Source organism: Schistocerca piceifrons, chromosome X (genome assembly GCF_021461385.2).
Source record: "Schistocerca piceifrons isolate TAMUIC-IGC-003096 chromosome X, iqSchPice1.1, whole genome shotgun sequence".
Classification (NCBI taxonomy): domain Eukaryota; kingdom Metazoa; phylum Arthropoda; class Insecta; order Orthoptera; family Acrididae; genus Schistocerca; species Schistocerca piceifrons.
In genome coordinates, this window is record NC_060149.1 from 579,904,081 (window position 1) to 579,919,513 (window position 15,433).

The following is a 15,433-nucleotide window of genomic DNA, read 5'->3' on the forward strand; positions in this document are numbered from 1 at the left end:
ATCAGTGGTCGTAAAAAGTTCCTAACTGGCAGCGGTCAGAGACGAGTGTCATACATTTTCAACGACAATCGGTTTCAAATCGGGCAGCAATGCTGTTGGTATTTGAAGTCAGGCACCTCACAAACATCCATTGCCCTCAGCGACATATCAAGCTGCAATATTTTCATGGGGCTAAACAACGCAGTAACTGGACAGTTTCTGATTGGAAGCCTGTAGTGTGGTCCACCGAGTCTCGAATTTTCTTCTTTTCAAATTATGTGAGGTGTTGAATGTGTTGGAACTGAGGCTCACCCCAAGAGTGGCGGAGGAATCTGCTGCTCATAGGTCAGGATGAGGCGCCGCTTCCTTCACTTGGAAGTGGGTTGCGGGTGATGGTGGTAGCTGAAAACGTATAACGGCTACTAGTAAAACATCCCTGAATGTAATAGTCCTTTATTCATGTTAGGCACAGGCCTAAGAAAAGCTGTGGCCCCCAGATGTAGTGGGCCGCAGAACCACAGAGTGCCAATGTCAGAGAAACTGCCAGGAAGGCGGCACAGATAGGTAGCGTTGGCCGCTGATGTCAGCAAGGCTGCAGAAACCTGACGAAGGCCTTAGGCCACACGCCACTGGCGATGGGTGGCAGCTACAGCCCTGGCTGCTTGGCTACCTATGGGTGCAGGGTACAACAATGGGAAGGACAGTATCTACACTGTACTTCCCCACACGGGAGACGTCGCAGGAGTATGCCCATAGTGAGCGGTGATCAGCAACAATGTGTGGGCAGCAGAAGTGTTGCTGTGGAGCAACAGTCTAGGCTTGAACACATGATCCGCCAGGGAGGTGGATGCTCACAGAATAAAGGTGTCCAGAAGGTAATCCGGCGGTGCAAAGTCACCTAGTGGTCTTCATACAATCTTCTGCTCAGTCGGATGCCTGCAGCTTGTGGAAGCGAAGTCCGGAGTAGGTGGTTGGCTGCATCATCATGCATTGCAAGCGGTCTCTGCTTGGAAGTTAGTGGATGGTATAGACTGCACCGAATGGCACCACATACACACCTGGATACCAGCTGGTGATATGAAATGCTCGACTTCGGTTCATTGGGAGAATTTTAGTAAAGTGTGATTCATCTGTAAAGGAGATCACATATAGGATGCTACTGCAACCTGTTCTTGAGTTCTGCTCAAGCGTTTTGGATCTATATCAGGTCCAATTAAAGAAATACATCGAAGCAATTCAGAGGCGAGCTGCTAGATTTTTTACTAGTAGGTTCTAATAACAGGCAAATGTTATGGAGAGACTTCAGTAACTCAAATGTGAATCCCTCGCGGGAAGGTGACAGTCTTTTATGCAACACTATGCAGAAAATTTAGGGACCTGGCATTTGAAGCTGACTGCAGAAAGATTCTACTGCCTCCAACATACATTACGCATAAGGACCATGAAGTTAAGCTGCAAGAAATTAGGGCTCATACACAGGAATATTGATAGTTGTTTTTGCCTCGCTGTATTTGTGATTTGACAATTACTGGTACAGGGTACCCTCCGCCATGCGCTGTACGGTGGCTTGTGGGGTTTGTATGAAGATGTAGATGAACTGGAAAAAATCTGAGCACCACTGAGAGAGGGGGTCTGATTATAGTAGCATTTATGTGAGCTCGGCCGACTAGTTTTTTTCCTTTTGCTATGACTTTAGACTGTAAATCATAACAAGTTTATATACTCGGCCACCGTCGTTAGGTAATGGTGACTTCATGTGGTTTTCTCGTCGTGTCAGCTTTTCTGGACACTCTGCCTCTGCTGTAAGATGTCCTAACTTAGCTCTTCAGGCACTCTGTCTGGCATATTTCACAGTGTCGTTGTACAGAATGAGTGCTGTTGCACTGTAAATAAGTCTTCTTTCTTCACAGCACCTGGTCGTCAAGATAATGGTACCTCTCTTCCTATGAAATATTTGCATGGCATTGGATATAGGTAATTCATTACTCCCAATTGTATTGTGGTGCCACAGTCCACCTTTCTCTGAAAAAATCCGCCCCCTGGGTTTGTATCATCATCATCATCATCATCATCATCAGTTATCTGCTATATTAGCAGGTCCTTTGCCTCTCCATTTTCTGCGATCCATTGCTTCCTTCTTAAGGCTGCTGTATGTTGTGCCGTCCATCATGTCATCCAGTATCTGGAATCTCTTCCTTCCTCGCTTCCTTTTCCCTTCTACATAACCTTCTAAAATTGTATGTATCAGTCCCTCATTCTTTCTTAATATATGCCCAATCCAATTTCTTTTTCTTCTCTTTATTTACATCTAGTAACTATCTTTTCTCTCCCACTCTTCCCAGTACCTCTTCCTTTTTTACTCTGTCCATCCAACTTATTCTTTCCATCCTCCGCCATGTCCAGACCTCAAAAGCCTCCAGCCTTTCTCTGTCTTTTTTCCTCGTAGTCCATGTTTAAGCGCCATATAGAAGAACACTCCATACAAGACATTTTATGAGTCTCTTTCTGAGTTCTCTGTCCAGACCGCTGCAGAAAATTCTCCTTTTCTTATAAAACGCCTCTTTTGCCATTGCTATCCTTGTTTTAATTTCTGTGGTGCACTTCCAGACGGTGTCTATCCTGCTTCCAAGATAATTAAAATTTTGCACCTGTTCTAGTATTTCTCCATTCAGCATAATTTTTATTTCCTTATTTCCTCCTAGTGCCAATACTTTTGTTTTATTTGTGTTAATTTTCATTCCATATTTTTTCCGTTAGTTGCAATGGTGTCCACCAAATCCTGTAATTCGTTTTCCCCTGTGGCTAAAAGGACCATGTTATCAGCAAACCTCAAACACCCTACTCTTCTTCCTCCAATTTTTACTCCTTTGTCATCTAATGAGCATTGGTCAATCATATTTTCCAAGTAGAGGTTGAAAAGAGTAGGTGATAGACAGCATCGTTGTCTTACTCCTTTTCCTAGTCTGATCCAGTTTGTACTTTCTCCTCTCACTTTAACTGAAACTTTTTGATTAAGATATAATGAGTTTATAAGTCTTCTGGTTTTCCAGTCCACTCTCTTTTCCCTCAGTCGCCAGCTTGTCCCAAACCACATTGTCAAATGCCTTTTCTAGACCGATGAAGCACATATATAGGTCTCTTCCTTTTTCAATAAACCTTTCTCCCAAGATTCGTAGGAGCCCTATTGCATCTCTGGTGCCCATATTCCGTCTAAAGCCAAACTGCTCTTCGCAAAGATTCTCCTCCATTACTTTTTCAAGTCTTATTAATTATTCTTAACATCACTTTGGCTGCATGTGAAATGAGGCTGATTGTCCTGTGCTCGCTGCATTTCTTGATTCCTTGTTTTTTTTCGGTAATGGTATCATTACTGTTGTCAGAAACTCCTCGGGCCATTCACCACTATAATATATTTTATTACATAACCTCAATATTTCTCTAATTCCATCTTGGTTCAAGCATTTTAGTATTTCTCCCGGTATTGTATCTGTACCTACCGCTTTGCCATTTTTCATTGCAGCTATGGAAAACTTTACTTCTTCCATTATGATGGTTGGTCCTTTCTCGTCATCACTGGGTTTGTATCCGTTTCCGTTACTGGACAAAAATACCTCAATACATGTTTTATCGGCTGACGTAAAAAAAAAAAAAAAAAAAAAAAAAAAAAAAAAATTCTCCTTCTCTCGCTACTCCAGTTTAGTGTCAAACGGTTCACTGGTTGTTCCTTAACCTAAACGTTATGGTCTAAGATTGGCCCAGTCCGTTGGCAACTAGTGCAACTGCGAGCTCAATAGTTCGGGCAGTTTTGCACTTGAAGTAATACAGTCTACACAAAGCAGAGTCAGTACTGCAACAATACTAGAAACCGAGAAGCTCGTGGTCGTAATTTTGTTGCACTGTTCATTGCGCCACTGCCATACATGCTGGAGCATCTGCTCAGCAGTAATACGACCTTTCCGTGTCACTAAGTTCATCCAGCATATAGAAGAGGTGTAATCTTAGCGTGTTGTTTAAGGTTAGCTTCTGCGTTGTCTAATGATTTCTCCAGTCGATACAACGAAGGCTGTGTTAGATTTATTACAGCTGTTCCAGTAATAGTAACTGGGGACGGAATGTAGTGCCACCTACATCACAGGTTATACCATAAACTAATATCCCACTGTTATGTGGTTTTAGCCACATCGTTCCTTGTGGTTGATCCGGTTCGTAACAATTGAGATACTGAAGTCTCTCCAATTAAGGATTACTATCTCTGGAGTAGTCGCGGAGTACATCCATTGTATACTGACCCTTTGAAAGTAAGGACAGGGCGCCATAATGTCCCTTTGGCATCCTACTGCATCCGTTTCAACTAATAATAACTGTATCTCACACGCTAGCACGTCGACCTGACCCATCCTGTTTGTGCTCGCTAGTAACGCCACCTGTCCGCAGCTCGTGGTCTATTGTAGCCGCCACGGTAATTCAAATCACTCTCCCTCCCCTTCTCACAAGGTCGTACATACTCTAACGTTCAAAACTATCCGACCGACCTGAATTGCATTTGACCTGATTTGCATGGAGCCCAAATAACGTAACTGTCTTGTAGGTCCTCTAAACTCGTTTCGGTACAGTCGCTTGACTACACAAAATAAATACCACGAATGACCACTGGACAACATTGCTCTGTATTGTAATAACTCCAGGTATAAATTAATACCACGATACTAGAAATATCAGGGAACATCTGAGGTAATCCTTAGCTTTTGTAAACTCAAATTTATTACAAGAAATAACATTAATAAACTTGTGCCACTCTCATTACTATCTCACATAAAAATTCCAGCAATTCTTAACACAATTACTCCGTAATCCTTACTCAAAACTACATTGTCTTGTGAATAAGACATTTTCAAGAATATCTGCACTCCCAGACAAGCTCTCAAAGCTTTTCCAACCACCCATTAACCATCGTGCAATAAACGACTGCTACTGAACAAAGTGCGTAGTGAACAAACGAGTTGCAAGAACCATGATTAACAGCGTCAAACACTATCAGAACTTCACCCTCAACAACATATCACCAGTAATTTGACTATCTTCATGATGACCCATGTATGGTTCAAAAACAATCTATCGCACTTGTTAGCTAATACAAAGTGACATAAAAAATTAAAGTTATTAATGTCCAGTCATGTATGCATATCTTTGAACTTCAAATGACATGACTAACTGTTATGTTCTGGCTACAGATTGAGACCCAACACTAACTAAACAAAATATTCGTTCCCGACCGAGACGCGTCCACAACGTTAATCGTCATTGCTGACTAGCTTTAAAGAAACGTGATGTAACACGTTTTTAGCAAATATTGTTGTTGTAGTCTTCAGTCCTGAGACTGGTTTGACGCAGCTCTCCATGCTACTCTATCCTGTGCAAGCTGCTTCATCTCCCAGTACGTACTGCAGCCTACATCCTTCAGTGTATTCATCTCTTTGTCTCCCTCTACGATTTTTACCCTCCACGCTGCCCTCCAATACTAAATTGGTGATCCCTCGATGTCTCAGAACATGTCCTACCAACCGATCCCTTCTTCTAGTAAAGTTGTGCCACAAACTCCTCTTCTCCCCAATTCTATTCAATACCTCCCCATTAGTTATGTGATCTACCCATCTAATCTTCAGCATTCTTCTGTAGCACCACAATTCGAAAGCTTCTATTCTATTCTTGCCCGAACTATTTATCGTCCATGTTTCACTTCCATACATGGCTACGCTCCATACAAATATTCTCAAAAACGGCTTCCTGACACTTAAATCTATACTCGATGTTAACAAATTTCTCTTCTTCAGAAACGCTTTCCTTGCCATTGCCAATCTACATTTTATATCCTCTCTACTTCGACCATCATCAGTTATTTTGCTCCACAAATAGCAAAATTCCTTTACTACTTTAAGTGTCTCATTCCCTAATCTAATTCCCTCAGCATCACCCGAGTTCACTCCACTATATTCCATTATCCTCGTTTTGCTTTTGTTGATGTTCATCTTATATCCTTCTTTCAAGACACTGTCCATTCCGTTCAGCTGCTCTTCCAAGTCCTTTGCTGTCTCTGACAGAATTACAATGTCATCGGCGAACCTCAAAGTTTTTATTTCTCCTCCATGGATTTTAATTCCTACTCCGAATTTTTCTTTTGTTTCCTTTATTGCTTGCTCAATATACAGATTGAATAACATCGGGGATAGGCTACAACCCTGTCTCACTCCCTTACCAACCACTGCTTCCCTTTCACGCCCCTCGACTCGTATAACTGCCATCTGGTTTCTGTACAAGTTGTAAATAGCCTTTCGCTCCCCGTATTTTATCCGTGCCACCTTCAGAATTTGAAAGAGTATTCCATTCAACATTGTCAAAGGCTTTCTCTAAGTCTACAAATGCTAGAAACGTAGGTGTGCCTTTTCTTAATCTAGCTTCTAAGATAATTCGTAGGGTCAGTATTGCCTCATGTGTTCCAATATTTCTACGGAATCCAAAATCATCTTCCCCGAGGTCGGCTTCTTCCAGTTTTTCCATTCGTCTGTAAAGAATTTGCGTTAGTATTTTGCAGCCGTGACTTATTAAACTGATAGTTCGGTAATTTTCACATCTGTCAACACCTGCTTTTTTTTGGGATTGGAATTATTATATTCTGCTTGAAGTCTGAAGGTATTTCGCCTGTCTCATACATCCTACTCACCAGATGGTAGAGTTTTGCCAGGACTGGCTCTCCCAAGGCTGTCAGTAGTTCCAATGGAATGTTATCTAATCCCGGAGGCCTTGTTTCGACTTAGGTCTTTCAGTACTCTGTCAAACTCTTCACGCAGTATCTTATCTCTCATTTCATCTTCATCTACAACCTCTTCCATTTCCATAAGATTGCGCTCAAGTACCTCGCCCTTGTATAGACCCTCTATATACACCTACAACCTTTCTGCTTTCCCTTCTTTGCTTAGAACTGGGTTTCCATCTGAGCTCTTGACATTCATTCAACTGGGTCTCTCTACCCCAAAGCTCTCTTTAATTTTCCTGTAGGCAGTGTCTATCTTACCCCTTGTGATATGTGCCTCTACATCCTTACATTTGTCCTCTAGCCATCCTAGCTTTGCCATTTTGCACTTCCTGTCGATCTCATTTTTGAGACGTTTGTATTCCTTTTTGCCTGCTTCACATACTGCATTTTCATATTTTCTCCTTTCATGAATTAAATTCAATATGTGTTCTGTCACCCAAGGATTTCTACTAGCCCTCTGCTGCCTTCACTACTTCATCCCTCAAAGCTACCCATTCTTCTTCTACTATATTTCTTTCCCCCATTCTTGTCAATTGTTCCCTTATGCTCACCCTGAAACACTCTACAACCTCTGGTTCTGTCATTTTATCCAGGTCCCATCTCCTTAAATTCCCACCATTTTGCAGGTTCTTCAGTTTTAATCTACAGTTCATAACCAATAGATTGTGGTCAGAGTCCACATCTGCCCCTGGAAATGTCTTACAATTTAAAATATGGTTCCTAAATCTCTGTCTTACCATTACACAATCTATCTGAAACCTGTCAGTACCTCCAGGCTTCTTCCATGTATACAACCTTCTTTTATGATTTTTGAACCAAGTGTTAGCTACGATTAAGTTATGCTCTGTGCAAAATTCTACTAGGCACCTTCCTCTTTCATTCCTTACCCCCAATCCATATTCACCTACTACGTTTCCTTCTCCTTTTCCTACTATCGCATTCCAGTCACCCATGACTATTAAATTTTCGTCTCCCTTCGCTATCTGAATAATTTATTTCATGTCATAATATATTTCTTCAATCTCTTCGTCATCTGCAGAGCTAGTTGGCATATAAACTTGTACTACTGTAGTAGGCGTGGGCTTCGTGTCTTTCCTGGCCACAATAATGCGTTCACTATGCTGTTTGTAGTAGCTTACCCGCACTCCTATTTTTTTTATTCATTATTAAATCTACTCCTGCATTACCCCTATTTGATTTTGTATTTATAACCCTGTATTCACCTGACCAAAAGTCTTGTTCCTCCTGCCACCGAACTTCACTAATTCCCACTATATCTAACTTTAACCTATCCATTTCTCTTTTTAAATTTTCTAACCTACCTGCCCGATTAAGGGATCTGACATTCCACGCTCCGTTCCGTAGAATACCAGTTTTCTTTCTTCTGATAACGACGTCCTCTTGAGTAGTCCCCGCCCGGAGATCCGAATGGGGGACTATTTTACCTCCGTAATATTGTACCCAAGAGGACGCCATCATCATTTAACCATACAGTAAAGCTGCATGCCCTCGGGAAAAATTACGGCTGTAGTTTCCCCTTGCTTTCAGGTGTTCGCAGTACCAGCACAGCAAGGCCGTTTTGGTTAGTGTTTTAAGGCCATATCAGCCTATCATCCAGACTGTTGCCCCTGCAACTACTGAAAAGGCTGCCGCCCCTCTTCAGGAACCACACGTTCGTCTGGCCTCTCAACATGCAACAGATACCCCTCCGCTGTGGTTGCACCTACGGTACGGCTATCACAGCTATCGCTGAGGCACGCAAGCCTCCCCACCAACGGCAAGGTCTATTGTTCATGGGGAGTGGGGTTAGAGAATCTGGACTTCAAATTACATGACGAAAATTCTTGTACTGGATCGAGACAAATATCAAGAAACTGTCGTACCTGTTAAATAACCACGAAAGATGTTAAATATGGTTTCATTCCGAAATAACGAACTTGAAATGACGTAATGGATGTGTTGGATGGTGATTCTAACCGAGCACCTAATCCGATAGTTTTGTAAGCACAACAGATTCAAGATATAAAATTTTCTCAGCCGTAGCGAGATGTTTGAAACAGTAATGACGAGAAAAATGAATAATTTCGGTCTCCCCAGGGTTCGACCGCGACAGGTATCGCCGTTGTTTTCTAGCCACGATTGAACATTAAATGTAGACTTTTTTAACCAGAAGCGAGATGTGCGCATGTTTGAACTAGAAGTGACGTGACGAAGAGTACAGTGATGACTGCTAATCGAACCCGCACATATTGTTGTTTACAACATACGAAGACACGTTAGCTATAGAATTCTTTTTCACCAGTAGCAATGAGTGGCATGTTTGAACTTGAAATGATGTGACGAAAATATCTATGTCTCTCTGGTAATCGAAGGCGTCACATGTTATTAATAATGAGTTAAGAGATGTTAAAAATCAAAATAAATTTCCACAAACATTTAGGTATGGTCATGCTAAAGCCTGAAAGGACGTATGAAAATTTTTGTGCCGAACCAGGATTCGAACCATGACACACGCCTTACGTGGATTTTGGAACATTGAGCACACAACGATTTGTTGGCCCGGTGTCATCACGAAGGGATCAATCCTCGTGAAACAAGAGCCAGTATATTCAACATCTCAAGCTGAAATAAAAGCTAGAATAAGTGCCCTTTGACCTTACATGACGTTTGGTTCTTTAACTGAAATAAAAATACTAGTGTAAGAAAGGTTACTGGAGACGGAGTTTCTACATCCTGCCACTTACGCCTCCGTCATGGTCCAACATATCCTGTAGTTGGTAGCGAAGGGACATCACGTTGAATGTGAATGTGGAACCACGGTGGACTCATAAGTTCTCCATTTGGCATAATAAGGCGTTATAGGCTCTACTAGTACTTATTCAAAAAAGGGTTCAAATGGCTCTGAGCACTATGGGACTCAACATCTTAGGTTTAAGTAGTTCTAAGTTCTAGGGGACTTATGACCTAACTAACCTAAGGACACCACACACACCCATGCCCGAGGCAGCATTCGAACCTGCGACCGTAGCAGTCCCGCGGTTCCGGACTGCAGCGCCAGAACCGCACGGCTACCGCGGCCGGCTACTAGTACTTATTAAAAAATCTTCGACTGAAGTGATAATCTAAGCCTGACCCTATATATACAACCTAGTAGCGAGCTCCCCGATCACTGAACACCACATCCGTCTGAATCGTGATTTTGTTGTAGCACTGGTGGGCCAGACTGGACAACAATTTTGACTTCCTGACTCCCTGGAGTGGATTACGGTCGGTTCAGAACATTCATATCTGCTCGATCGAATCGTCACTAACTGGGTACCAGCCTCAGCTACCCAGTGCGTATATCCAACTTGATTTCGTAATCACCAAAATAAAATTACATGGCGGCAAATTACACAAATTGCCAACACTGGAAGATGCGGGAGTTTCCACAGGCAGTATTGCTTCTACTTAAGCTACTCTTCATGTTTCGGGTGTAGCCCATCATTACATCATCGTCCGCCCCGATAGCTGAGTGATTAGCGTGACGGATTCCCGTCCTACGGGCTCAGGTTCGAGTCCGGGCTGGGTCGGAGACTTTCTCCGCTCAGGGACTGGGTGTTCTGTTGTCTTCATCATCATTTCATCTCCATCCGGTAAATGAGTCGCCCAATGTGGCGTCGAATGTAATAAGACCTGCACCAAGGCGGCCGGATCTGCCCCGCAAGGGGCCTCCCAGCCAATGACGCCAAACTTCCATTTCCATCACAACAACATTTAAATGAACTTTACGCATAGTTTTTTGTTTTGATATCGGCAGTAGCCGAAAAGAGATTATGACTAATGATATAGACCAGGGACATTCAATAATTAAAGAGAAAAATTGATGTAGAAATCAAAATATTTGTAGCAGGAGCTTTTTATTTTCATGACTTTCGATTTTTTATCACTGGGATGCGCTGATAACAGCAGTAGAACAAAAATTATTTTGTTTATAACATCAATACTGTATTTAACGATGGCTTGGGTGCTTAAACTTTCACATTAGTTGAACAACGTTCAGCGATACGTTTTTGTTTTTGTTTCTCCCAGAAGGTGAAAAACTGGCTAATATCTGTTGTCGAATGCTTTTATATTGTGGTGAAAGTTGTATGTATAGCGGAAACCGTTGTGTCAGAACAGTTCACAAACGGTCGAACCTCACTGACTGACGAGTAACGTCCTCGATGGTCAGTAGATGTGTCAATTTCTTTGCTTGAAACCCGCATTGACGACATTATTCTTGAAGACGGACGTGTTAAAGCTAGCCGGTCGGTGTGGCCGAGCGGTTCTAGGCGCTTCAGTCTGGAACCGCGCGACCGCTTCGGTCGCAGGTTCGAATCCTGCCTCGGGCATGGATGTGTGTGATGTCCTTAGGTTAGTTAGGTTTAAGTAGTTCTAAGTTCTAGGGGACTGATGACCTCAGATGTTAAGTCCCATAGTGCTCAGAGCCATTTGAACCATTTGAACACAGGCGGCAACCTATGATGAAGGCATAGAAAAACTTGTGCTACGCTGTGACAAGTGCCTACAAAATTTCGGAAGCTATATAGAACTGTACAATAAATATTCTTTCTGTCTCTGTACACGTTTGTTTTATACAACCAAACGGAACTTACTTTGTGGACATACCTCGTACTTCAGATTTCTTTAGCAAAACATTCTTTAGTTTAACTTTTTCATAATAAAAAAGAATATAGTAGGGACCCATAAACTGTCACTTACTCTACTGGCAAATTCTGTAACTATTTCAGAGACAAATTACCTAACACTATTGTGGATTTCTAACCCCACTTAAATTTGTTTATGTTTTAACGCTTTAAAACAAGTTATTCAAATATTAAGCTCAATCAGTTTCAGAAAACAGTTCATGATACTAATGAATGCAGTTTACTTTTCATAACAGTCCAACATACGTGCCTTTCTAACTACCTGTGAAGCAGGTAACTTTAATAACAACATTTAAACATTTTAGCACTGAACTTTAGCACCTTTAGTGCAACCACGAACCATTATATTTTCAGAAACAGGGTGCTCGGTTATCTGTACGTTATGGACAGGACCCTGCATTGGTTTGAGATTAGGACAGGTGTTAAGGTGCAAACACAGTTTTATGTGACTGGAATTATTATTGAAAAACATTCACATCAATATACTGGTCCATAATGTGATACGTATTTGAACTCCTGTAGTTGGTGGAGCAGTGGCGCAATAGTAGTGGCAAACATGTGGCGGCTAAGTGGTCCCATGCTCTTGAAGTTGTATGCTCTTTATAAATTCTTCTTGGCGATGTATTTCCTTCATTTCAGAGCCATTCTATGACAACAAGAGCACCATACGACAGCCAGAACCACATCCGAGGCAATTTCAACGTAAATTGGCTTCGAAATGCCTCACTTGGCACGCGCCTTGTTAACAGTACAAGGTCTAGCCACTGACTGCGTGCTGTGCTCTCTTTCTTGCCGCCCAGATTGACCGCCAGATCCACCTTTTCCCGCGCACGAAGCCCCTTCTGTAGCGGAGGGAGTTCCCCACGTCTTTTAAGTTACATCATACAATTTCCCTAAGTATGAACCAGTTTTCTACATTCAATTTCTCTTTTATAAACAGGCATATTTTATAAAGTTTCATTATTTAAACACACTGTTGAGTTTTTTCTAAAATATCCATCACAAACATCCACTTCCCTCTGGCAATTCAAAGACATTAACCAGTAAAGGCTAAATATTTCATAGTTACATACATAAAATTACACAGTATAGATTATTTATAATTGATCTTGGTGTTACAAACGGACAACAAATGTAGCACCTTGTCATTAATGGCAGTATACAAATTAATGCACACATCTTGTGTACCCTAAGCTGCTAGCTCGTTTAATTAATTGAAGCTCTCGCAGCCCGTCCCATTAAGTGAAATCGCAATTCAACTACGAATGATATATAAATTGTAGAGAATTTCTTCTCCGCCAACTTATTTCTACAGTGGTATTAAACGTTTTCTGCCATTTTCAGTTTATCCGACGGAGACAACAGATGAAACAACAGAAAACCATTATAGGGTAATCAGGACCTCGCATTCGTGGCTTTCTGATGGTTTCAGCACATTCACTAGTTATATAGTGGGAGAACATTCTCCGACGAGAAATACTTTGTTCTTATAGTGATAAATCACCATAAATGGGTTGTAGATTATAGCTAGAATACCGGCTCATTATTATCAACTTTTACAACTGCGTGTTCTCCAGCGAATTAAGCGAACAGAAAAGCAAACAGAAAATTAAGCGAACAGAAAGATAATGAAGAATTAGCATGGGGTGAACATCAAATCCTTCATCTTTCCAATTCAACATTCGAAAAAATGTCGACAATAAGCGACATAATACTTTCTAAAGTCGGACAAATAACAGCAATAATAATATTACAGTAAAAAGTAATCAAGTTTGGCGCATACCGACATTCAGCTGATGATTATAAAAAGTTGACTGTTCAGACTGCACAAAAACTGCAGTACAAGAAAGTTTCTTAAGAAAGCGTTACTGAAATTCAGTCTCGTCATTTCAGCTGCATTATATGGCTCTGAGCACTATGGGACTTAACATCTATGGTCATCAGTCCCCTAGAACTTAGAACTACTTAAACCTAACTAACCTAAGGACATCACACAGCACCCAGCCATCATGAGGCAGATAAAATCCCTGACCCCGCCGGGAATCCGACCCGGGAACCCGGGCGTGGGAAGCGAGAACGCTACCGCACGACCACGAGTTGCGGGCAGATGCATTATAGAAGGGACAATACAGCTGACTTTACATATACTATTTTTTTAAGCAATATTTCACCCTATGGTAAAAGTTGAATTCGCGTCAGCAAACAAACGCGATGTCACAGAGCTAGTGAAACGCCTATGTGTAGTACGTTCTTCCACTTCTGTAGTAGTAGTTAACAGAGAAAGAACGTCTATTGCTCACAAAGCGAAAGATATGAGAAATTACAGCAATTTACGTTCAGAATGTTTCATAAAAATTACAAGAAAATATCCAATAAATTTTGAAGGATAATTCAAGTCTAGTACCGAAACTAACCCCCCCCCCCCCCCTCATGAACCACGAACCTTGCCGTTGGTGGGGAGGCTTGCGTGCCTCAACCATAGAGATAGCCGTACCGTAGGTGCAACCACGACGGAGGGGTACCTGTTGAGAGGCCAGACAAACGTGTGGTTCCCCAAGAGGGGCAGCAGCCTTTTCAGTAGTTGCAGGGGCAACAGTCTGGATGATTGATTGATTGATTGATCTGACCTTGTAACGCTAACCAAAATGGCCTTGCTGTTCTGGTACTGCGAACGGCTGAAAACGAGGGGAAACTACAGCCGTAATTTCTCCCGAGGGCATGCGGCATTACTGTATGATTAAATGATGATGGCGTCCTCTTGGGCAAAATATTCCGGAGGTAAAATAGTCCCCCATTCGGATCTCCGGGCGGGGACTACTCAAGAGGACGTCGTTATCAGGAGAAAGAATACTGGCGTTCTACGGATCGGAGCGTGGAATGTCAGATCCCTTAATCGGGAAGGTAGGTTAGAAAATTTAAAACGGGAAATGGATAGGTTAAAGTTAGATATAGTGGGAATTAGTGAAGTTCGGTGGCAGGAGGAACAAGACTTTTGGTCAGGTGATTACAGGGTTATAAATACAAAATCAAATAGGGGTAATGCAGGAGTAGATTTAATAATGAATAAAAAAATAGGAGTGCGGGTAAGCTACTACAAACAGCATAGTGAACGCATTATTGTGGCCAAGAGACACGAAGCCCACGTCTACTACAGTAGTAAAAGTTTATATGCCAACTAGCTAGGCAGCAGACGATGAAATAGGTAAAAAGACGATAGCTAGTAGAAACCCTTGGGTAACAGAAGAAATATTGAATTTAATTGGTGAAAGGAGAAAATATAAAAATGCAGTAAATGAAGCAGACAAAAAGGAATACAAACGTCTCAAAAATGACGATATGAAGTGCAAAATGGCTAATCAGGGATGGCTAGAGGACAAATGTAAGGATGTAGATGCTTATCTCACTAGGGGTAAGATAGATACTGCCTACAGGAAAATTCAAGAGCCTTTGGAGAAAGGAGGTTCAAATGGCTCTGAGCACTATGGGACTTAACATCTATGGTCATCAGTCCCCTAGAACTTAGAACTACTTAAACCTAACTAACCTAAGGACAGCACACAACACCCAGCCATCACGAGGCAGAGAAAATCCCTAACCCCGCCGGGAATCGAACCCGGGATTGGAGAAAGGAGAACCACTTGCATGAATATCAAGAGCTTTGATGGAAACCCAGTTCTAAGAAAAGAAGGGAAAGCAGAAAGGTGTAAGGTGTATATAGAGGGTCTATACAAGGGCGATATACTTGAGGACAATATTATGGAAATGGAAGAGGATGTAGATGAAATGGGAGATATGATACTGCGTGAAGAGTTTGACAGAGCATTGAAAGACCCGAGTCGAAACAAGGCCCCCGGAGTAGACAACATTCCATTAGAACTACTGACAGCCTTGGGAGAGCCAGTCCTGGCAAAACTCTACCATCTGGTGAGTAAGATGTATGAGACAGGCGAAATAC

At 41.9% G+C, this 15,433-nt stretch overlaps 1 protein-coding gene across 1 annotated transcript in view; it reads left to right on the top strand.

Annotated features, from left to right (window-relative positions):
• Nucleotides 1-725: 725 nt before the first annotated feature.
• LOC124722533 overlaps nt 726-15,433 on the top strand; it is a 193,520-nt gene continuing 178,812 nt past the window's right edge. Inside the window, exon 1 of the mRNA XM_047247681.1 lies at nt 726-854. Within this exon, the coding sequence (XP_047103637.1) occupies nt 726-854 (129 nt within the window). The remainder of the gene's footprint in view (nt 855-15,433) is intronic.